This window comes from Glossina fuscipes, unplaced genomic scaffold (assembly GCF_014805625.2).
Source record: "Glossina fuscipes isolate IAEA_lab_2018 unplaced genomic scaffold, Yale_Gfus_2 0, whole genome shotgun sequence".
Taxonomy (NCBI): Eukaryota; Metazoa; Arthropoda; class Insecta; order Diptera; family Glossinidae; genus Glossina; species Glossina fuscipes.
In genome coordinates this window covers 40,867,202-40,889,733 of record NW_023998414.1, presented here as the reverse complement: position 1 = coordinate 40,889,733, position 22,532 = coordinate 40,867,202, and the positions used below count along the sequence as shown (strand labels likewise).

The 22,532-nt window shown below is 35.4% G+C and overlaps 3 protein-coding genes across 5 annotated transcripts; 1 reads left to right on the top strand and 2 right to left on the bottom strand.

Annotated features, from left to right (window-relative positions):
• Positions 1-8,583: 8,583 nt before the first annotated feature.
• On the bottom strand, positions 8,584-16,533 carry LOC119642958 (probable cytochrome P450 318a1). Of its 3 annotated transcripts, none has more exons than XM_038042292.1 (8): positions 16,072-16,383; positions 15,163-15,354; positions 14,892-15,095; positions 13,007-13,076; positions 12,733-12,865; positions 12,273-12,560; positions 11,288-11,873; positions 8,584-9,330 (listed from the first exon to the last, which is right to left on the bottom strand). In XM_038042292.1, exons 1-8 carry the CDS (start codon positions 16,238-16,240, stop codon positions 9,158-9,160), a joined length of 1,815 nt encoding a protein of 604 aa, XP_037898220.1. In that variant the 5' UTR covers positions 16,241-16,383; the 3' UTR covers positions 8,584-9,157. The 3 variants fall into 3 exon arrangements, with proteins under 3 accessions (XP_037898220.1, XP_037898232.1, XP_037898227.1); XM_038042304.1 differs by lacking the exon at positions 16,072-16,383 and adding an exon at positions 16,466-16,533 and having other exon boundaries at positions 8,688-9,330; XM_038042299.1 differs by lacking the exon at positions 16,072-16,383 and adding an exon at positions 15,423-15,771 and having other exon boundaries at positions 8,688-9,330.
• A 3,115-nt stretch (positions 16,534-19,648) lies between these two features.
• LOC119636753 (mediator of RNA polymerase II transcription subunit 8) lies at positions 19,649-20,724 on the top strand. Its single transcript, XM_038032344.1, has 2 exons — positions 19,649-19,977; positions 20,031-20,724. The coding sequence occupies exons 1-2, from the start codon at positions 19,813-19,815 to the stop codon at positions 20,628-20,630; spliced, it is 765 nt and encodes a 254-aa protein (XP_037888272.1). The 5' UTR covers positions 19,649-19,812; the 3' UTR covers positions 20,631-20,724.
• A 97-nt stretch (positions 20,725-20,821) lies between these two features.
• On the bottom strand, positions 20,822-22,506 carry LOC119636745 (coiled-coil domain-containing protein 34-like). The gene is made up of 3 exons (XM_038032331.1): positions 21,741-22,506; positions 21,412-21,669; positions 20,822-21,348 (listed from the first exon to the last, which is right to left on the bottom strand). The coding sequence occupies exons 1-3, from the start codon at positions 21,884-21,886 to the stop codon at positions 20,913-20,915; spliced, it is 840 nt and encodes a 279-aa protein (XP_037888259.1). The 5' UTR covers positions 21,887-22,506; the 3' UTR covers positions 20,822-20,912.
• Between the last annotated feature and the right edge of the window lie 26 nt (positions 22,507-22,532).

Below are 22,532 nucleotides of genomic sequence, written 5' to 3'. Positions count from 1 at the left end.
ACTGTTAAGCTTTTAAGAGCGACCGAATATTAACAATAATGATGATGACTGCCGCTGATAGTAAGAGTAGATTTAATTAATATCGTACGAAGCAATATTGTTGAATATTGAAAATGAAAGAAAATAATTGCCGAGCAACCAATTATGGCCATAATAAAATAGAATTTTCATTTATCTATGAAAATGAGATGTACGAACATTCGCTTTCGTTCTCATCTGTGTGTGCTGAAAAGGTAAAAGAAATTTTAATTTTTCGTATTTAAGTATTCCTAAGCGTCCCATTCCCCTTTAAAATGGGATAGCCCCATTCCATTCCGTGGGCGTAGTCGGGCAGGTAAGAATCACGAACTGGTAGAGCCCGTGAGTAGTGAGTAGTGAGTGCCCAGTCGGTAAAGCCATTACACTAACCGATCCCTATCTCTTTCTCTTTCCCTATCTCACTTCTTTCCCACCATCACCCTACTACAGGAATAGATGAATGACTGACTTCGAATGGACGAATATGTAAATAAAATCTCACTTAAATTAAATTGTATGATCAGAGAGTTCCCTGTTTCTCTAACTAAAATATATATCAATATGCGTACTCCGGAACAAGAAAACCATTAAATAGCCATCCGCACGTTGAATAACTAAAGTCTAGTTCGCTTAAGAAAGTACATATGCCTGGCCGAGCGTGAGTATTGTATAATATATTGTATTACATTTTCGATACCTCTTTCCTTATCTTTATAGCAACATCGACGGATATTAAAAACATTTCTTGCGTATGGAAAGAGACGCTTTCATAGAAAACGTCTAAAAGGAATGCGTACGGGAATCAGTTCTTAATATGTAAACGAGCATTTACCCAGTGTAGCCAAAGAACGAGACAAGCAAATACACTCAAGACTCCTTTCACTGTGAACGTCAACTTATTCACAAGATTTTACTTTTACTTTTTCTTCTTCTTCAGACCACGCAATAACTTTGAAAAGAGTGATGCCTTTTTTAAAGAAAAATAAGACGAACTTATGTACTACATGTGCATAAATTTTAAATTCGATACTCATCAGCGGAAGATGAGGGGCACATTTACTTTGTAAAAATGGTGGCAATCCCCGGAAAGATTGTTCCGCCTGTTCCGCCTGTACATCTGTTTTCCGTCTGCGTAATGCCCTGTGGTAAACAACATTTGCTTGACCGGAAAAACCGCCAGAATCGTCTTGATTGAAATTGAGCCAACTTGGTTAAAGGACGCGACCGCTGTACAACATAACCAAGGAACTCGAAAATAGCTTCCGTGATTATGTAAATCAATATATTTTTTGTCAAAGTTTTTTCAATCTTTAAAAATAGGCACGAAACGTCCCACACACTATACATGCATCCTTGATCAAAAGTTAATAGCAAAGTCTCTTTTTGTTGATCGTTAGCATGATAACGATGTACAAATTTTGTCCAGCATATCAGATTTCATTTTAAAATCGTCCTTTTCACTGCCATAAGATTAACCTTAAAGATCGCATCAATCAAAACTACAGGATCCGGTGACATCATCGAAAGACTTTTAAAATCCCAAAACCTAAACTGTAATGTTGTGTAACAGGGTTCGTTGTTATGTTACTATCCATGCGTATACGCATATGTTACATCTATTTCGAATGCGTAGTATGAGTGTGCGTACGCACACCTTGTACCTTGAACAGGGCATAGTACGCACGTGTGAATGTGTTAATTTTCAGAGCCGTCAAACCTTATATAGCTTAACGCATGGCCGGACAACATGAACACACTGGCTAGCCTGAATAGTGAAACTAATTTACCTGTGGTCATGTATTAACTGGCGCTCATTTGCCCATGCTTTTGGCCGATAAAAGTGACCTTAGTTGAATTAAAGGTCATATACAAGGTTATAGACAAATCTATAGATTAGAGTACATTTCACGCTGGTCCTAATTAAACAATATTACGATAAGTAAAATTAGTGTACATATCTTTTTGATAACATATTTCCCCATCGTTCTTGGGGTTAAGAGATTCTTATTGAACCTTTCTTTAGCCAAGAAATTATTGCAATATCGGGTAATTTACATAGAGGCGCCTAATATTTATGCGAATTTATATTTGCGTCTCCTAACAAATACAACAGCAGCAGCAACAACAACAACAATAGAACCAAACGAATGTAATTTTTAATGAAACGTGGTATTGGCGCCTGACTCACAGCAATTTATGGTTACAAATTATGCAGATATTGTTGAATTGTGGCATAGAGTTGTTTAACTTTTATGAAAATCAATACACAAATACTCTGAATGGTGAGAAATATATTAAATCGTTGAAAAGGGGCAGATCGCAAACATTGGTTTACAATTATGGTTTCTGTGACAAATTTATTAAAAAATAATAATAAATTTTAATAAGCTGCAGATTGCTAACTAAAACACACATCATTATCAACAAAGCAACAATAATCTCATAATTGACATAAGTTATATTCAATTAGTTATATGCAATGCAATGCAATGCAATGCTTAACTATCTTCCACATGGCGAATGGCAATCGCATTAAATTCAAATTCAACCAACGTAGCCAACACCTACAAAAATGTATCGCGACATAACCAAGGCTCAATCATGCTTTCATGCCTTCATGTTTATATTAAATTTCTTAATCGAGAACAGAACGCGTATATAAAGTGGACGCATTAAGTTTCGTTAATCAATCATAGGCAAAAGGCGGACAAATATTTCATTATAGAGAGAGTTGGCATCCGCAGAGGTGAGAGACCCGCTCTACGATCGAAAATAGATTCTTTATGGCTTTTTGCTAAACATATCCGGCAAAAAGCAAAAGATTAAAACAGAGTCTGGAATATTGTAAATATACAATACCATCCCTTCATCCATTTTCATATATGCCCAGGAGAGTAATTTACGTTTACGAGTTATAGTGTAACCTATAAAATTTGAAATGGGTTTTTATTGCCAATACACATACATATACATACACATACATACATACAAAACAGGCACACACTATCATTCCTGGACACAAATACAAAGGCAACAAAAGTTGAGCAGCAATAATGGCATCAGCAGCATCAGCAGCATCAGCAGCATCAGCAGCATCAGTGCACTGCTAATGGCAATAGTTAAATAAATCTATTCCATAGTGCGTGAAATCGATTTGTAGACTTTTTATGGTTATATGCATATGCAAATGTCTGCTCGCATCTGTATAGATGTATGTGTCATGTTTATCTTCAGATTTATCTACATTGCAACTGCAGTGTATATGCATATGTATATACATATATATATATATATATATATATATATATATATATCATATATAAAGCAATAAACTTAAATAACGAATACTACCCCCTTTTAATGTGAATAAAAATAAAAAAATAAAAAAATTATTTCACAAAAATCTAATTAAAAATAAGTAATAAAAGTACATAAGTACATATAGATTACTCAAACGTGCTGTTTTTTATTCGGTTATACTTCTTCTTTAAAGTGTGCCGCTTTTTATTGATTTGCATTTCTTTCCATTTTCATACATGCAGAAATCGGGAGGAGAAGCGAAAGCGGGCTAAGATACAGAAAATAACAAAGATACTTAAGATGAAAGAGAAAAAAGAAAAATGAAAAATGAAAAAATGACAAGGAATTGAGTCAGTATGGGAGACGAGGCATGCAAAACGAGGCAGTGCAACTATAGATTGAACGAAAAGAAGAAAGAAAGCCAAACTTGGCTCAAGGTATGCCTTTGATGCCCTTGTCACCTTAGCTGGACGGCAGAACGTCTTGTTAACAATAGGCCTGTCTATTAGACTATTTGGAGTATTTTTGTCTTTAAATGAAATATTCGTGTCATGCTTTAGCTTGAAAGCAGTTACCGTTTTCTCTTTATTATTCCTTGCGTTCCTTGCGTGTGCTATGGCTGCTTATTCTCCGTTTAGCCAAATCACGCATAAACTTGTCTGATGGTCATCGACTAAAAATATTCACATCGCAATAGTTCTAGCCTTCAGTGTTAACTCATGCGACCGTGAACTTTCCAACAAATAAAGAATAAGCAGATAAATGGACATAAGCATATCAACTTAGAGTCATACACACACGCTACTAAGAACATACTTTAGTTGTATAATGCTGTATTGTAAGACGGTGATGGCAACGCACGATGGTATGCGCACATGCAAGCGCACTTATAATGCTATGTAATATTTACAATTGATCCTTTGTCGGCTTTCAAGGCAGTCGACGATTATGAAATTATTATGCACGCGCACCAAATTTAGGATCCCATAACTTTTCCAGTTAACTTTCTTTATGTGTGATGAAACAAAACCACCGGAACATCTTTCGAGCCAACACTAATTGTTAACGGGATTATGTCTCATCAAAAAGCAACGCGTAAATAATAAACGAGCTTCGTAGTTTTGCGTTGTTTTAGAAATAAAAAAAGTAACGTCTTTGAAACCACTGTAACTTATAAAAACATTATCAGACGCTTATGAAATTTTAACACATATGGATTGAAGGCGGGCCCTATTCAGAAATCGTGTGGATTTGTCTACTGTGTTACCATATATGTGGTGGACCCTTATATAAGTCAAATTTGTCTCGGTGACTGTATAAAAAGTGATGGCGCATCTCAGCGCGACTTCCAAAAAAAAAGTGCTTATACCTGCGGGCCGGGGGTCACGGGCCACCCATAAATACACTACACTTAAGATACTAACTAATACAATTATTCATGTAGGAAACCATCGAATAAGTGGAAGAAAGTGAAAGCGTAAAGATCCAAACAATTTTCAAAAGCGTTTGTCCTTGGACCAAAATATATGGGTGTTCCACATTTCATCAAAATATGTCGAAAATTGCGACCTATAGATTGAGCACAAAAAAACAAGATGGACGGACGGACAGACAAGCTTAAATGGATTCAGAAAATGATTCTAAGCCGATCGGTATAGTAAAAAGTGGGTCTGTTTCAAGTCCTTCTGGATGCTCCGTACATCCGGACAAACTTAATATACTCTCATACTACTGGTGCTGTACCATCCGATGCTATGATTACGAATACCAGAATTAAATCACTTGTCGCTGAGCTTATCTTCGTTGCAAATTGCAAAATGTCCTTGCGGGCAAATAGCCAAAGATAAACTGCTTAAGTCGATGAAACTAGAATGCGATAACTTCGTTCAGTAAATAGCTCCGAAACCGTATGCCTCTAAATATTGTGAAAATTCAATATGTGTCATCAGAAAAAGAAATACTGCTCTGGATATATACAGTAGACCTCCGTTTGACGGCAACAATTTTAACTGCCGTTGAATAGTACTTTTTTTTTTTTAGAAGAGAGCGAGAGAGAGAAAGAAAGAAAGAGCGGGATAAATTAAAAATTTATTAATACGCATTTTCCATCCCACTCTTTGATGTACGAGACTCTTTTAGCTTCTTCTACAAAAAAAGATCACAATTTTTTCTCCGTGTTCTACGAATTCGTCTTATAAGTACGCATGCTATGGAGGGTCTACTGTACTTTTCTTATTTTTTTGTTTTTTTGTTCGACCAAGCCGAAGAAACTTGGGAATTTATTTCGGAAGGCATACTTGCTTCATATTTAAGCTAACATCTTAAGCTATTATTCTGCTAACTAATTATATCCAACAACAAAGACCCACCTTTTATTATACCGATCTATTCAGAATCACTTTCTAAATCAATTTAAGCTTGTTTGTCCGCCTGCCGCCTGCCGCCTGCCGCCTGGCCTGTTTTGACCCAAAGACGAGCGCTATCGAAAATAGTTCGGGTCCGAAGAACTGCTCATATAATGCTTTCGTTTACAAAATCGTTTTATGAACGAATTTATTATAGTGTAGGCTATATAATGGTCGCCCTCGGCCCACTACAATACTTTTACTTGCTTTTCTTTTAGTGTATCTAACAGATTTGTCTGCGGAATATATCAGTAATAAACAAATAAACTCGCAGCATATATCGAGACCAAATATTTGGTACAAATACCGCGACAAATAGAAATTCTCTAAACATTGCTTCATTTTTACATATATATAGTTAGGTCTTAACTTAAGAGATAAACGCTTTAGATTCACTTTGACATTGTCTTCTTTTATTTGTTATCTGAGTGGAATAAATCGTTTTTTTTTTTTTTTTAAGTTTTCCTTTCTCTCCTTTCTATTATTTATTTTTTAAAGATTTGCTTTAAATCTTTTTTATGTTTTCTTCGTTTACCCCGTTTAGAGCATTGTTATAAAATAAAGCCAAGATTTGCAATCAAATATTTTAATCTTTGAATTGTTTCATTTTCGTTTAAAACGCTCTCCGGAGTGTTGTTAAGGGAAAATTTTAAATGAAACCTGAAACGCTTTAAGCTAAACTCACTTCATGCCCCACCCATCCATCATGGCATGTTAAATATACGGACACACTTAACACACACATAACACATAAACTAAATCTTACAAAACTGCTATTGTGCAAGATGTACAAATGTACGCACGACTTTTCGCACATTGTCTTGTGTTATATAAAACTTTATATGAATATATAAGTGCTTTGGATTGTTATATTTAAGTATGCGTATATATATATATATATATAGTGTAGCGTGTATATATTCATATATATGTTTATATGCATTGATGAGCATTTATTTATTGTAATTCTATTATTAAGTGTAAAGGATTTTAAACTCAATTGAGTCGATACTTGTCGAAAGAAATCTAAGAATTGAAAAATTGGGATGAGGACATAGTAAGAGCAAGTGTGAGAGAGGATGTGCGAATTTTAGGAAAAATAAACAAGTGAGAAAATTATATTCGGTCTTGACCGAATCGTTTATGCCCGTCAACGTGATCCTGAAGAAACGAACAACAACTTAATTTTCTTACTCTATAACATTGGATTTCATGATTTACGTCTATATATATGAGTAAGTATATCTAAATATGAGTATATATATTTGAATGCAAATGTGTGTAAAAGTGAACATGTAGATGTGTATAGTATTTGATGCAATAAGAATGATTCGATATGTAAGAGTCGTTTGTCAATTTACGATAGTGATTATGAATAATTGTTTTCCTTGCAAGTGCATGTTACCGCAAAAGAAATCAAACGAACTGTCGATCTTTGCTTTTCAAATAATTTGATAATATATTGTAACAAGGTTTTAAGAATACAAATCGATCATGGTCACTTAAGTAGGAATTTTCTTCTCAATGTATTCTCTTTCTTGTGCAATAAATTACTTTCTTATCAATGCACATATTTTTTTCATTCCTTATATTTATAGCTTATTTAATGTCTTACTAATTTAATTGTGAGCATAAACGCTCACAAAGAATGTAACACCCATGGCCAATTTCTTTCTGTTTACTCGTTTCACACCTTCAACCGAACGCACAGCGTCACTTTGCAAACACTGTTCAACTCTCTTCTACGGAATCTGCTTCTGTCCGTTTCCCTGTTTTCACCTCAAAATTCCCGTAAGTATATGCATAAATTCAACTAGAGGATGCTTAGAGTGAAGTAAGTCTTCCACAATCGTTAAAATTTCGGGATTTGCTCATCATTTTTATTTTTACACAAATGAACATTCAATCCTCCCCTTCTTATTTGCTCGTGAAGACAGGCTGTTTTGGAGGAGGCATTAATTCGGCCCGGATTTTATTCACAAATTTTATCCGACTTGAAATATTTTGGCTTTCTTCAGTATTAAAAGACTTTCTATTATTTGCTTACGTTAGTTATTTATCATCAAATTAAAAATGTCCTTAGTAATGTTCAAAGGATGCGATGAAATAATTATTTGCTATCCATAAACTTTATATGCAAGCGTAGCTTTTCAATTCTTGCTCTAAATTATCTCAAGTACAATATCGATCTGAGTTTATTGCGCAAGGGCCTCTTGATTACAGGAATTTGTTACGATATGCGCGGAATTATTTTTATTAAACCATTACGCAATAAGGCGGCGCTTGCAACGACAATAAAGTGGAGCTTGCAGAAACTTTGTCATTTTAAGCATGTCTTCTTCACCCAACTAAAACTCGAAAAACTTGCGAATATTCAAAATGTACGATAAAAGAATTAGACGATGTATGTAAACTTTATTTTCCTGGTCGTTTTTTTTTTTTTTTTTTTTTTGTGTTAAATTATTTTTTTCAACACTTTTTTCTCATTTTGCGACATCTTGATCTCTTCTCCCTTTCCTTTCTATCATCTGTCATTAACGTTCCATTTTCTGCCGTCCCAAAAGTTGACTTTACTCGCGCGAGAACTTCACAATCCTTTTTTTTGGTGTAGGATTGGATTCTTGTTTTAGCCACAACGGAACGAAAAAGAATTGTGAAAGGAAAAAAACAACTCTTACTACAAGCTCCATTTTAATGGGCGGGAGAATGTTTACAACAGACAGATAGACAGACAGATGGACGTGCTATATAGACTTTGTGGGATTGCTGAAGCGTCCTTCTGGGCCATGCAAACGTTTAGACAAAACGAATAGACTTCAAAAAAAAAAAACAAAACTCTTTTACCAAGAATCTCTTTCTTTAGTGTTTCTCTGCGTTATGCTATCTAAGCAATTTCACCTAACATTAAGAGGTTTCTTTGTGCCAAAGGAATTTATTAATTATTTACACAAAGTGAACAGATGCGAATAACATGTTAATTTCACAATATTAAATACTACACACATATAAATAATGATAATAATAATAATAACGTCTAAAAAGTATCAAGCTTTTTAATGTCGGACTAAAGAACACATTTATTACTTAGGGAAAAAACCCCTTTAAACAACCACATAATCATGATTAGATTCGATGATCCTTTCCAAGATGTCCGACAACATTTTAATTTCATCGCTACAAAATTCCTACAATGTTCTTATCAAGCACTGTGATACGTCGCGATTTTTCGTCGCAGAGTATTTTTTAATATCGATCTTTACATATTAAAAAAATGATGATGATGATATAATTATTTAGTATTGTTCCCTGATAAATAGTTACGTTTTAGGCGATGTAATGGTTGTTTGCGCATCGGCCTCTAATTGCACGCCATATTCATGTTCCTTGCAGAGAATTTGCTGCGTTAAAAATCATACAAAATTTAGTATAACTCATTACTGTTGCGGACAAGGTTGTATGTGAAATTCGATATGCTTTGCTTGACGTAGTTTTAAGGAGATTCCTTCCACGAATTCTAAATTGTCCAAACAAGCGCTGGTATCGAAATCGAAGCGAGAAATTAATTTTATCAAAAAGATCTTAAGCACATAAATACTGTAACGGGAACCTTGAGTTCAAATAGAATAAAAACAAAATGAGAATAAAAATGAATGGCATGACACATATTAATACACAATTATAAAGTGAAATTTTATCGGGTTAATGTTGTTTCCACCTCTACTGCTATGCACACAGTTATATTTCGGCGCTTGCTCGGGAAGATCGTAATCGGCTATTTTTTATTCATTATATGCAAAAATAGCCGATAATCAGCCTAAGACCTTTGCAGATCACATCCGAGAGAATCGAGGGATCGAATTCGCTTTTGAAAACGACGGCGAACGCGTCAAAACAATGAAAAATTTCAAGTTATTTACAATTACGATCGGGCATGTGTTCATCTCAAAGCGGGGACAAGTGTTTACCAAATCTACATAGAAATCTTGCATAGATCGTATTAACATGTTCAGTAGTAAGAAAAGTTTATACAACTTTTACACACATATAATTCTTAAGCTAAACAGCATTGACCCTTTGGCCTACTATATCAACTACATACACGTTAAAAAAGGGCTCAGAAGTTAGGAGTAGCGAGTACCAAGTTAATGCTCATGAGTTCAAATCTCAAGTGCGGTAGAATATCTTTTTAAAGGCATAGCACTTAACGCTTAGGCACAAAGCTACTTGACTGCGGCCACCATCTCCCTCTCTTTCTCTTTACCAGAGTGATTGACTATCTTAAAAAGAAAAAAGAGAGCGTTCAACCTTTGAGAACGATTTCCGATAAATTGAAAGCTCGCTTTAAAATCGTAGTATGTTTAAAAGTGTGTTTACACACTGAAGGTATTTCAGTAATTCAGTCAAATCATTTTCTTCTTTTTTTTTTTTGATCAATTATTAGGTGATGCCTCCTATTCGGGCAATCACAAGTGGTGTAGGGTATAGAAATGGAAAAGACATTTTTTCATCATTCAAGGAACAAACAATTTATGCGTGTGGTTGCCTCTACAATGGACGTTTCCTGTGCAATATTTTCATACAAGCTTTTGCATTGTCTACCATGAGTAGTGTTTGCTACTTTCTCCCTTCAATTTTTGTGAGCAACCAAATAGCACTGCTGCCTTATTAGATGCGCAGTTAATTTTTCGCCATCTTTTTTTTTTTGTCTTTGATCAATGAAAAAATGAAGATTTCAAGAGAAATGCAAAAAATTATTGATTTACTGCATATTCGATGGCTGGCCACTATTTTTCCCGCCGTTTAGGCAGAATAAGAAAACTCAATATCGAGAAGACAATTGACGAATGTTCGCAATCGTTGTTGTGAAGCGTTCGCAACCGGCTGACTGCCCTTAATAGGACTGCTATCTATATTCGGCTTTATAGTCTATGTTTATGGTCCGCCTAAGCTGCATTGTGATTATTTGACGTTTGGATATCCATTGATTATTACCCCATTATTTCAGTTCAAGGGTACTCTCTTACAAATTAAGCAGGAAAAGTTAAGTTCCCCCCTTCCCCTTTATATATTCGTGAACTGCAAGCGATGTAGGTTACAATAATATAATGTCGAGTCGAGCTCTATATAGCACGGAGTACGGAATACGATGTCGACACATAGTTGACATAGGATCAGAAAAGATTAACTTTAAGGTTTAAGGCTTCTTTCAGTTAACTACTAACTGGCACTGATAAAAATATTTTCCTATGAATAATGAAATGAACAGTGAACATATAACATTCACTTTCATATAACATACCTTTCAACCATGTCAGTAATTGGATGCAATCATCACTTTTTTTTTCACCGAAATCACTGTCCTCAGTGCCAATACGCTATTAAGCTATCAAATGTACCGATTGCTTAGGCTAATAAATATTGGGCATTCATCTTAGAGACAGGGATTTTCAAATTGTGAGACGTGGAGAAAAGAATTTTTCCTTTTAGTGGCGCGCAATGACGCATCGGTTGGAAAGCACTGCCTTAATGTGAGCGTAAATTTCTTAACTATTTTTATTGCTTACCAATACAAGTACGCAAACCCTTTGAAAACGGTATAAAGGCGAATGCATGTCGAGCATGTTGATAGTCTTTTGAAAAATGTTTTGGGTGAAATTGTTGAGCGTACGGACCCCAATGGCTTTGGTCACGTTGCATGCTAAAAGTATCCATTGCAATTAAAGTATTTTTGGGTATCCAAACGATTCGTTTGCTTTTTATTACATCTTGACCATCATGCAATTTGTCAATATCAGGTTTTCGTTGCTGTTGTTTTTGCTCTATAATATGCAATTGAATATCTTTGCTAACATTACGTATATTCATTGGTACGGTTGTCAGCAACCGTAACGATTCATTTATAATCATGTCAAGGTAGGGCATTTGTTGTAAATTTTCCATCACTATAGACAAATGAAAATCATCAGCATTATCAACGTCAGCAGGATTTATGTGTTTTGTTCGTTGTTGTTGTTGTTGTTGTTGCCACTGTTGTGATGATACCTTTGATAACACTTGTCGGATTTCGTTACGTAATTCATTTTGATATTCACGATTAATGGCCAAACATAACAAAACATTCATTATAGAAGTCGATATCGTTTCAAATGACTGCAATATATTGATAGAAAACATGACAAGTTATTGCTCTCTTTTCGCTAAATTTATAGTACGGCAATTATACATAGTTATAGCTAAATTTATCAATGGAAATTTTTAAATGTCTTAATTGACATCAATTATTACATTGAGATCAATATGCTATAAGTCATAAACATGTCGACTATTTTTAATACCATAAAAGGCAACCGTGAATCTCTTCATCAACGAGAATCACTTTAAAGTCATTTACAATACGATGGTGAAGTCTGGCCCTGGTTGGCTATTGCAGCTAAAGCAGCAAAGAGATTTTCTAATGAAATTGCGTGAATGAAAAACGTAACACTCCTATCTATAATAATAGCCGTATAGCGAAATTCGCTGCCGAAAGAATACAAATTTCTTTCTTACCACCATCACCATGGATTGTGTTTCATTGATGATTTCGTCCAACGTCAATTCACCCATTTTAGCTAAATGAAAAAGTTGATCGATGAAAATACGCTTATGCTCCGCCGCATCAACATCGGCTAAAGGAGCAGAAGAAGAATTCATGCCGTCTGTTAAAGCGTTAGCCTCCTGATCAATGCCATCGATGCTATCCTTCTTCTTCAACACCTTTACAATATTTATTTTGGCTTCTCTCGTAGACGACGTCTCGCTCTTGGCGTACCATTCATCAAGTTTACGCTGCACCATCTAAATCGCGCATTTGTTAAGGGAATTGAAATGAAATCAAAGGGAAATCAATATTTATGCAAAAAAATAATAATAATAAGAATTCTATGTAAATATTTGATATGTGATATCGTGCAACCTGAGGCAACCTGAGGCAACCACCATGGCAACGAAAGCATGCAGAGATACGTACATCTGTAACGAATTGTTCCACCAACTTGTTGCAACGCCTGGATTTTTCATAGATTTTCTCATTCAACCACCGGAATATGATATCAATTTGTAGCCAGGGCTTAATTGTCCTCAAGGCGCTAATTTCCATGAGACTGCTCTTGATGTTCGTTCGCAGTACAATTTAATGTGATTATCGAAACATACACACACACACATACATAAATTCATGCAAAACATATTTCAGTCGGTAAGAAAATGTATTTTGCTTTTTTGCCAAAGCGTTTCCTACTTACGTTCTATAGGTTCTTGTTATACCTTTAGTATCGCTACGTGTGAAATGTGTAGTCGTATCCATAGTAGTTACTGGAAGCAAAATTAGAGAAATAAAAAACAAAAAGAGAACCGGATTATAGGCGAGCACGCGAAATGTCATTTATTTCTTTATTTCTCTTTTTCCTCTAAATTTCAAGTTGAGTTTAAGAGGATATGTAAGCGTACTTTTCTTTTAGGTTTCCATATCCAATTTATATGAGACAGAAAAGCTATTATCGCTTATCCACTTTATCCATATTTAGTTTACATGGTTTGAAGCAAAAGACATGATTTCCTAGTACCGCATAATACGCGGCATTTTAGATACGTAACCTAGTATGTAACCTTTTATAGCAAGTAGCCTATGTAAATAGACCTAAAGAATAACATAGAGACAAGATTGAGTAGAGGCCTGAGAATAATAGAACGAATAGTGAATAAAAGAAAACTGAAAGTTTACGCTGTGATGAAATTGCTTCACTAGGTGAGCTGCAATTTTCGCTTGTCCTCAGCTGGATAACAAGACAAGGAGGCAAGGATAGGATAGAACTGAATGATTATACCAATGCGCACGTGTTCACACGTGGCACATGTTCATCAAATTCGGCATAGTGTGAATCCACGCTCAACCCAGCATACCAGAATTATCCGCATCACCAACATCCTGCTTTCATCACATTATTATATATTATCGCTTACATTTGTAATGTAGTGCAAGTCCTAATGTATAGATGGATATGTTGAAAAAAGCTTAACAACGAAGCGGAATTTCCAGGTTTTGCTTCAAAAATTTGAATTATGCGGAAAATGCTGAAAGAATTCATAGTGGAAATGTCGTGTCCCGCCTTCCTACGATGTCTGTCCGTGATTTTACGCCAAGAAAGTCAAGCATTTAATGCTCAACAATTGTCAATTGACAATTAGAGAGTTCATTGAAATCAAGACCAAGATTTAGAAATCATTTGGACCTCAAATCCGTCTCACGATAATCTACGCTTTCAGACTGCATTGATTTTTCGGGACTTTTTCACAAATAATTCAACTCGAACTATTCCGCAAGAACCCCACATAGCTAATTTAAGTTCGTTTTTGACTTCATTCAAATTCAAAAAAAAACCTCTCCGAGAATTGTGGTTTTAACCCGATTGAAAAGATAGGGCCGAACGAAAACTTAACCTTTTTTACGCTTTTCTTCCGATAAGTCGTGCAATTTAGATGGAAAACCCGCGTACGACATTTCAACTTGAATGTGCTGATGTTTGACAAACATGATTACCACATTTCCGTACAGCGGGCACAAAAGCGATTCAAAAGCAAGTCAAAATCGTGGATATGGAAGATGTACCAGCCAACTTGAGACTTATTTAACTTATGGGTAACTATGACTGCCCGACAACGATCTAAGCGAAAACTCTCAGGATCTAAGCACAACCCGGTCACTCTCTGTAGATTTCGTAAATTCTCTTGACGTCGCCACGCAAAGCGCTTCGCGTTTTCGAAGACTAATTTTGTGAATAATCTCGCTTTGTTAATTCGTTTTTTTTTTCTTCTTGTTTTTTTTTAAATTATATGTACCGCGTAACAGATCTCTTTGCTAGTCAATCTATTGATTCCCTCACATTTACAACACCTGCAGATCTAGCAAAAAACCTTAAATTTATAAATCATTTAAGAGAGAAATAACAGTAAATGTCGATACAATTTGTTACGAAACATTTGTCAGGGCGGTCCAACAATTTCGATCGCCTTATGGGCTCATTATCGATAATATGAAAACTTTTGCGGGCTGACTGGGACGGTGGCTACACAAGATTCGCTCTATGATGAGCACAATTTTCCTACTTACCCTGTTCTCAGTTTACTTACAACATGACACTTCCAAGACAGCTCGACTAATTAAATCCTCCAACGCCTCAAAACTTATTCTACGCGTTTTAGTTTGTAATAGCATTTCACTTAACTGTTGTTGCATTTCTTGGCCAACCGCATTGAAGGTATTAAAAAAACTTAAAAGTATTTGATAATTGAACGTTGGATTAAGTTGTTTACGGCGTATCTTCCATTTTTCATCTATTTAGTAACAAAGACGAAAAAATAAAAAATATATTTATATATATATATATATAAAAGTTGTAACCTTTCGCGTGCAATAAGCCTTTATTAGCAAAGAAACCGTTTTGCAGAAAGGTTTTATTTAAGCACTCTGGTGCAGTTAGGACAGCCTCCATGGTACCCGGATCATCTACATACAACAGAATTCGTGTTCCGACAATAACAGCTACAGGGCTCTTGAAATATTTACGGCAACGTTTAACAGCCACCATTATATCTAAGCAGTGAAAAAACAAAAAAAAAATGAAAATTAAAAAAAACTAATAATAATAGGCCACGGCCTACCGTTGAATGCCCTACACAACCCTGCAGGTGGTGGTGTTCATAAAACAAATTTTTTAAGATACGAGGTTTTGCTGATAGCGGTCGAAAAAATGGTTCAATCCGAGTCATTTACAATAGCGCTTGTCCTTGGGCTTTGGAAAACAGGCCAGCGTATCGAATTTCATCAAAATGTCGCCCAAAATTACGCTCTATATATTGAGCATGAGAGAAAAAAAAAAAGACGGACAAATGGACAGACAATCCTAGTATAGGTAAGTCAATCTCCAATCTTCAATGTTTCTGGAGGCTGCGTATACACACAAAGCTAATACACCCCTGTACCGTAAATAATGGAAGGTATAAAAGCGACTGCAATATAGAGCACTGTAGAGAGAGAGAGAGAGAGAGAGAGAGTGTGGGTATGTGTGTTTGTGGGTATGGTAAATTAGAAGGGAAAATGAATTTGAAAATAAATTTCAACATCTTTCACGCAGTACCGCTGTTTGAACAACAAGTTAATTGCGTGTTAATTGTTAGCTTTAGGTCAACTAAGCACACCGAACGGGAAAGATACCTAATGCGCTCCAGCACAACGTAAAGAATTTTTAATTAAATTCCAAGAAAGAAGAAAAAACATATTTTAAGAAGAAGCAAAAACACAAAACTTAACCATTTGGTTCCAAATTAATAACAAGTAATAGCCATAGTATAGGTTGCTCAATAACGCCACGCCAGCCCTTCAATTGCCATACAAACAGCCAGCATTTACGTTGCGCGTAAAAGATGAACAGACATAGCAGCGCACAAACAGTCAATATGTAATCGGTAAGCAATGACATATTTTTGATTTTTTTTTTTTTTTTTTTTTTTGATTATTTATTTATATATTTGTTAATTAAGCAATTTGTAGGCTGGCCATAGAACGAAACCAATTAATAATTTTTATTTTAATCCTTTTAAAGTCTGCTGGCGCATACCGTACTAAAGTTATCTTAACACTTTGAAATTTCATTAATAACTGATTGATTAACGAAATTTCAATCATTTTATTTCGATACACTTACAAGCTATAGCTTTGCTACCACTTCAGAGGAGGAAGAGAGATCAAGTTTAAAATTCGGAACAAAGTTGTGTTGAACTGCTAATAGCAAAGGAAAAGCTAATATATTCTTATTAGAGACATTGGGACACATTTTCAAAATTGCATTTAGGAGATTATTACGAACTATTTGAGTATCTGTTATGAATAACAGTAATAATGCTATTAATTAGCCTTTGTCTGCTAGTAATAGTATAATATGAATAGACGGCACATAGCAAACGCTCATGTGCGATATGAACAATTCAATAAAATATGTCAAATGCATGTATGTAAGGCAGTAAAATTAATAAATAAAATGAATAACTCTTTTTAATAATAAAAAATTTCGTCATATTTTTTAATGAGAAAATTTCTATTGACATTTGTCGAGACGAACTTAAAATGTGTGCAGAATTCTTTAATAAATAAAACAAATTGCATTTGCTGCATACATATATACTGTCAGGGTTTTACCCTACTTACGTACGTACATATACCATAGCGTATATTCACAGGGAATTGTACATGCTGCAGCTGTGCAAACGCTTGAAATAGTGCGACTTCATATCAAAAAACTATTAACAGAATTTTATGCCCGTATGGGAATAAAAGAACACGCTGTCTAATGCCTGCTAATTAACAGCGTTGTTACTGTTATTCATGACAGGAACTCAAAAAGTTCGTAATAATCTTCTAATTTAAATGGCGAAAGAAATGTCGAACTGCCTCCGATTCTTATAATAAAAAATATACAAGAGAAATCGTACTCATATTTACAAAATAGTGCAGTGTCAACAACCTTGCCATTCTTTTTTATCGAAACAATTTATTATGCACTGGTTCTGCCTGGTTTTCTTAGAGAATTTAGCATTGTCAAGTTGTGACGAATAAAACTATCACTGCAATAGCAAATGTAACGATTGAGGCATTTGCAAGCAGCGGACAAGCAACATTTACCAATATTTACGTAAGTCGGTCGGCATTGGTACCTGTACTCTTTTAAACAAAAAGGAGTGTGTCTATGCTAAGCCTCTTTGCTTCACTAACGAATGCAGTAATTACAAATTTTGACACTTTGCATTCACGCAATTTATCTGCTTACAACGCCATCTTCTTTTTTTTAAAGCTTGTCAACAAACATACAAATTTTCACAGGCACATACTCTTTTACTTCCACAGCTTTTCAGCACTTTCATAAGATTCTTCCATACACTTGTAGTTGATAACTGCTCACACTCCGAAATTTATTCTGCGCTTGTAAACATTTAAAGAAGAAGAACAGAACATTTCGCACCAAAAGTAAAGAAAATAAAATAAAACATGCAAATTAATTGAAACCTGGCAAAGATAAAAATGATTTAAATCATATGGTGTGACAGGCAAGCGCGACGTGTATGGTGTCAACTAGCTACGGCTTTTGTTTGTGGGAATATAAACGAAGCATGATTGTGTTTGCAGCCGCTGGTACTCCTCTTTATGTTCGCCCTCTACCGGAATACATTAGAAAATGCTGCTTAGAAACGGCTCCAACTGACTCATATGTAATCTTTGCAACTATTTTATATTTAAAATATGGCGGACGAGTGTTATGCATGTTTTAACGAAATTTAAAAAAGTAACGTCGCATACGTATAACACGCAAAACTAGATAAAGATATTAATATAGTTTTAATTATGAAATACAAAGCAATTAATAAAATAAATAAACAATAGCAATTACATAATCAAATTGACCCTAATTTTACAAAGACTTAAACAAAGAATTATGTTCATATTGGGCCTTTTTTGCACAGCTTAGAGAATTTTCGGTTGTTGATTTGCTGAATAACAGAAGAAGAAGAAGACTACGAAATGTCAAATGTTACGCTTCATCGGCTGTAGTCCGATATATCGTTAAATGAAGAGATTGCAAATTTTTTAAACAATAGCACTAGGCCAAAGACAAAAAAATTAACATCAATAAAGAGAAAGGCTGCGAAGAACCAAATTGCCATATTAAAAAGATAACTTATGTCTGCCGCCAGTGTTGCGCTTAGTAATGTCTTCAGAATTATTAGCTGCACGAGGTTGCTATAGTGTGTGGGAGTTAGAGAATTACCCATACAAAATTTTGTAAATTGTACAAGAATGTTAAAAAACGAATAATTTTTAAAGTTACACCTTGCGTAAAAATTTACATAAAAATTAAATAAATATTAAAAGTATTACGTTCTGTTTTGATTGAAGAAAACTTCTTATATACTGGCGATTAGATGCAAATGTCTTCTGTAACGATTGGGATCATCTCAACATTTAAATTCATTTATCATTTAATAGGCCAACATAAATTCTACATAATTTTCTCTTCGTTACATTTTGCATGCTTGTTATTATATACCATATGTAGTTTATCTATATAAAACAAACAAATGTCAATTTGACCCTCATATTTGATGTCTCTCTCAGTTATTAATGCATGCAAATGTAAGAGTGGGGGGCAGCATTGGAAGTGGGCGACCGTGGTACGTGATTTTTCTCTTCGCGATAATCAATTGTCTCTCAAAAGAAAACAAGGCGGTAATCACAGCGACAATCGCCTGCTTGCGCACTTACTTACAAAAAGGCTCTCGGTGGTGTCACGCTTAAACTTCATGAAACCATCGAGAGCTTCTTTGTGTATTAAGTAATCCATAATTTTCAACTTATTATTTATTTCTATGCCCTCTCCGAATGCTTTTAACTTTAAAATAATTGGTCACTTAATTTTCATTTCTGAAAAAATAGTGCGCGGTAAAAATCAATACTTCAAATCACATTATCTAAAACATAACATACATTATTGTTAGAAAAACATAGATTAGACAAATAACTTTAAAATTTTCAAAGGAACTGTCATCATTTCCTGGTTAGCTTTTGTTTCTTTTTGTTTTATTTGCATGCAAAAATCTTATGATTTGTCAATTCTCATAAAGTTTTGTAAAAAGTCGGCAAAGTTAGAGTCACAACCAGAAAATAGAATAACGCTCCCATTATGGGTGGTATTCTGAAATATGTAGCCTTCAAAAGTATAAAAGTAGGTAATTTTCTTATAGTTTGTGTTAATAGTCTGGCAATATCAATCCTACCTGTTGGGTATTTTTAAATATGATCCTATATTTATTAATTATGATGAGACTTGGTTACTCTTTTTCCATTTAATTCACATTGTAAACAAACTACGTTGCCTTTTGTTAAAATATTCTAAACGCAATATAAAGCGTCATTTTTCTCCAAACGTCTACGAATCAAAAAAGTTTAAAAGAAATTTATAAAGCGTTAAGGGATCTTAGATTTTATAACCAAAATCTTAAAATGCAACGCGAAGAGAAGCAATTGGAGATGACTTTGGAGGCAGTGATGAACCGGCTGAATGACTTGAAAATATCCATAGGCGCCATGGTTCACAAACTCGAAACTGAGTACGAAACGATTAATTGGCCAACATTTTTAGACAATTTTGCTTTAATTTCTAGTCACGTAAGTGGAAGGAATGCTTAAGATTAAATTGAAAATTAAATTTTCTCTTTCAGTTAACCGGTCTTTCAAAAATACTATCTAAAGAAATGTGTCCACTGTTACGCAACCGTACGGTTTTGCCACTGATGGTCTCGCCTGAGCGCGATGAATTATTGGTGAATTTAACGCAAGGTCGTGTTCCCGTCTTTTCGCATGATATAGTACCCGATTACTTACGGACGAAACCCGATCCTATGGCTGAGCAAAAAATGATACAAAATGAACAGAAAGCCGCAAATTTATCAACAGAAACTGCTGTGAAACAGGTCACGCAGTACAACAAGGTGGTGTCCCACGTATTGGAAATGGTTAGCAAAGCGCGTGAAGAATGGGAAATTGAAGCTTCATCAAGACCGGGTATACAACAGACTAGCAGCATGGCCGATACGCATGCTTTGGCAGCAGCGGTAGGTAATGGCAAAGGCCTAAAAGTGGGAATTCCGATGTCAGTGCCTGGAGGCGTTCCAGGAAGTATGATGGTACCGCCAGGTATACGTGCTCCCAGTCCTATGAGCTCAGTTAGTCCGGGCGGCGTAAACCAATTAGGAAAAGCACCGTCCGCCATCAAGACGAACATTAAGTCAGCTATGCAAGTTCATCCGTTTTCTAGATAAACTTCCAAGTTTGCAATTGTAATTAATAATCCCAATTATTGTAACGAACCAAACTAGCTTAATTTTAGAGATAAATCTACGAAACTAACCTTTTCATCTACGATGCATGCTATTTAAAAGAGAAAATTGCTTTTGAAACGGCCAAAAAAAAGGGGGTCCATATGTTTTTCTATTCAATGAACAACGGAAAAGCGTTAAAAACGCTACTATAAACAATGTATGAAAGCACATAAGTCAATTTTCTTCTGTGATGAGAAGTAATAGGCTGTCATTCAGTGGGATTTATGTAAATTCACGTAACGTAAAAATACCACGATTTAAGGGCACGGGCTTGGGCTTCTCCGCTGCCTCCGATAACCATTTCTCCCATGCACCAGCAGCCATATGTCTTCGCTGTTCTTCAATTTCCCGGCGCTTCTCTTCTTCTTGGCGTTTGATTGCTCGACGACTGTCTTCCTGCGCACGTATGCCTTTCTCCCATTCTACTATACGGGCTTTAAATTCTGCTTCTCTCAATTGGGAACATGTTGGCTTCTCCGACAAATCGGAATGGGTTGAGGACGATTTGATCGTTTGTTTCGAAATGATTTGTTGCATCGATAAATGTTGTGATGGTTGGGTTCTTGGTTGACGAGCTAAATGCTTACGTTCTTCTATTTCCTGTCTTTTTTGTTGTTCGGCTTTTTTCTTCTTGGAAGTCGTATCAGTTAGAAGCTTTCTAAATTATATATATATATAAAAAACTTGCTCGAAATACATTGTAGCATCGTTTACAGCTCACCTTTTGGCAGATAGCCAAGTCTCGTACGCACTGTCCGGTTTAAAAACTATCTCGGCCGGTTCGCAATGGTTGCGGTAGGAAAACTTGTAATCCCGTGCAGCAGGACAATTGTTTTCCGACTGCAAGTCCAAAGGTGGCACGATATCACTTTCAGTTTCCGAACTCGCTGGGCCCTTACTACGAATGCTTTTCTGACCAGCACCAAGCGTTCTTTCCGTCTCGCCACTCTTCTCAATGTAGGCGGCCGCATTAACATATCTAATAGAAAAAAAAAATGCGTGTGCTTTGTAGGTTTTGTAATCGTCATATATTGCGAACAATAAGCATACCGCACGTTGCCTTTGATTTCGCAGCTGCGTGAACTGAGGTTTGATCTAGCAGTGCTGTCAGTGATTGACGACGTCAAGTTGCGTGCCGGTGGTCGCCTTTCCAGCTCATTACCATCGTCATCCACTCGTGAGGTGTAGAAAGCCATCTTACTTTCGTTGCTTTGCGTTTCTTACCCTTCTGTTCTTTTCTTCGTAATGTAAAATTGGGTTTAAAAAAAATATAGCGCTTGAAGGGCTTATTCTATTATTTTCGAACGACGTAAATAGTTTAAAAAAATTCACATAAATTTATTCGGTTTTCTTTTTTTTGCATAAGAGACGAAATGTGGAGGGTTGCGTTACGCGAGAATTAGTTACAAAAGCTTTTATGTATTAAATCGGAAAAAAAACGAACAAAAACTGCGAAAATTATTGAGTTTCGAAAAGTTGTAGCTTTTTTAAATTCAATGTTAGCTATGATGAGTTCAAAATTTTAAAACGACAGTACTTGTATAGAAATGAAAGTACAGTAGGTAGTCGAACAGTGTTTATAAAATTGGAATATCAAAGCAATGCTCGCCTACTGACCGCTATATGCTGAGAATTTTGCTATGGAAAAAGCTGTTAGGCTTAAAATTTCTTGAAGAAGGGCTCCGTAGAATCGAGCAAACATGACTTTGTAATAAAACCTGGTACATTTGCCTTTAAAGAGATGGTCGTCTGTTGACGTCCTAACAGTCTGTTATCCTATAGATTAATATGCTGGCAATTCCATGATGAGAGAAAGGCCTTTTAAATCTCCTGAAGATGGAC

Excerpts from the sequence above, each read along its gene's own strand:
- LOC119642958 (XM_038042292.1), bottom strand. The coding sequence starts at position 16,240 with ATGTCATTGCTTACCGATTACATATTGACTGTTTGTGCGCTGCTATGT. Across the intron at positions 12,561-12,732 it reads TGGAACAATTCGTTACAGAT|ATGGTGCAGCGTAAACTTGA; the intron begins GTACGTATCTCT and ends TGCGCGATTTAG. Across the intron at positions 9,331-11,287 it reads GGGTTTGCGTACTTGTATTG|GTTCCCGTTACAGTATTTAT; the intron begins GTAAGCAATAAA and ends TTTGAACTCAAG.
- LOC119636753 (XM_038032344.1), top strand. The coding sequence starts at position 19,813 with ATGCAACGCGAAGAGAAGCAATTGGAGATGACTTTGGAGGCAGTGATG. Across the intron at positions 19,978-20,030 it reads TTGCTTTAATTTCTAGTCAC|TTAACCGGTCTTTCAAAAAT; the intron begins GTAAGTGGAAGG and ends TTTCTCTTTCAG.
- LOC119636745 (XM_038032331.1), bottom strand. The coding sequence starts at position 21,886 with ATGGCTTTCTACACCTCACGAGTGGATGACGATGGTAATGAGCTGGAA. Across the intron at positions 21,670-21,740 it reads GAAATCAAAGGCAACGTGCG|ATATGTTAATGCGGCCGCCT; the intron begins GTATGCTTATTG and ends TTTTTCTATTAG. Across the intron at positions 21,349-21,411 it reads ACTTGGCTATCTGCCAAAAG|AAAGCTTCTAACTGATACGA; the intron begins GTGAGCTGTAAA and ends TATATAATTTAG.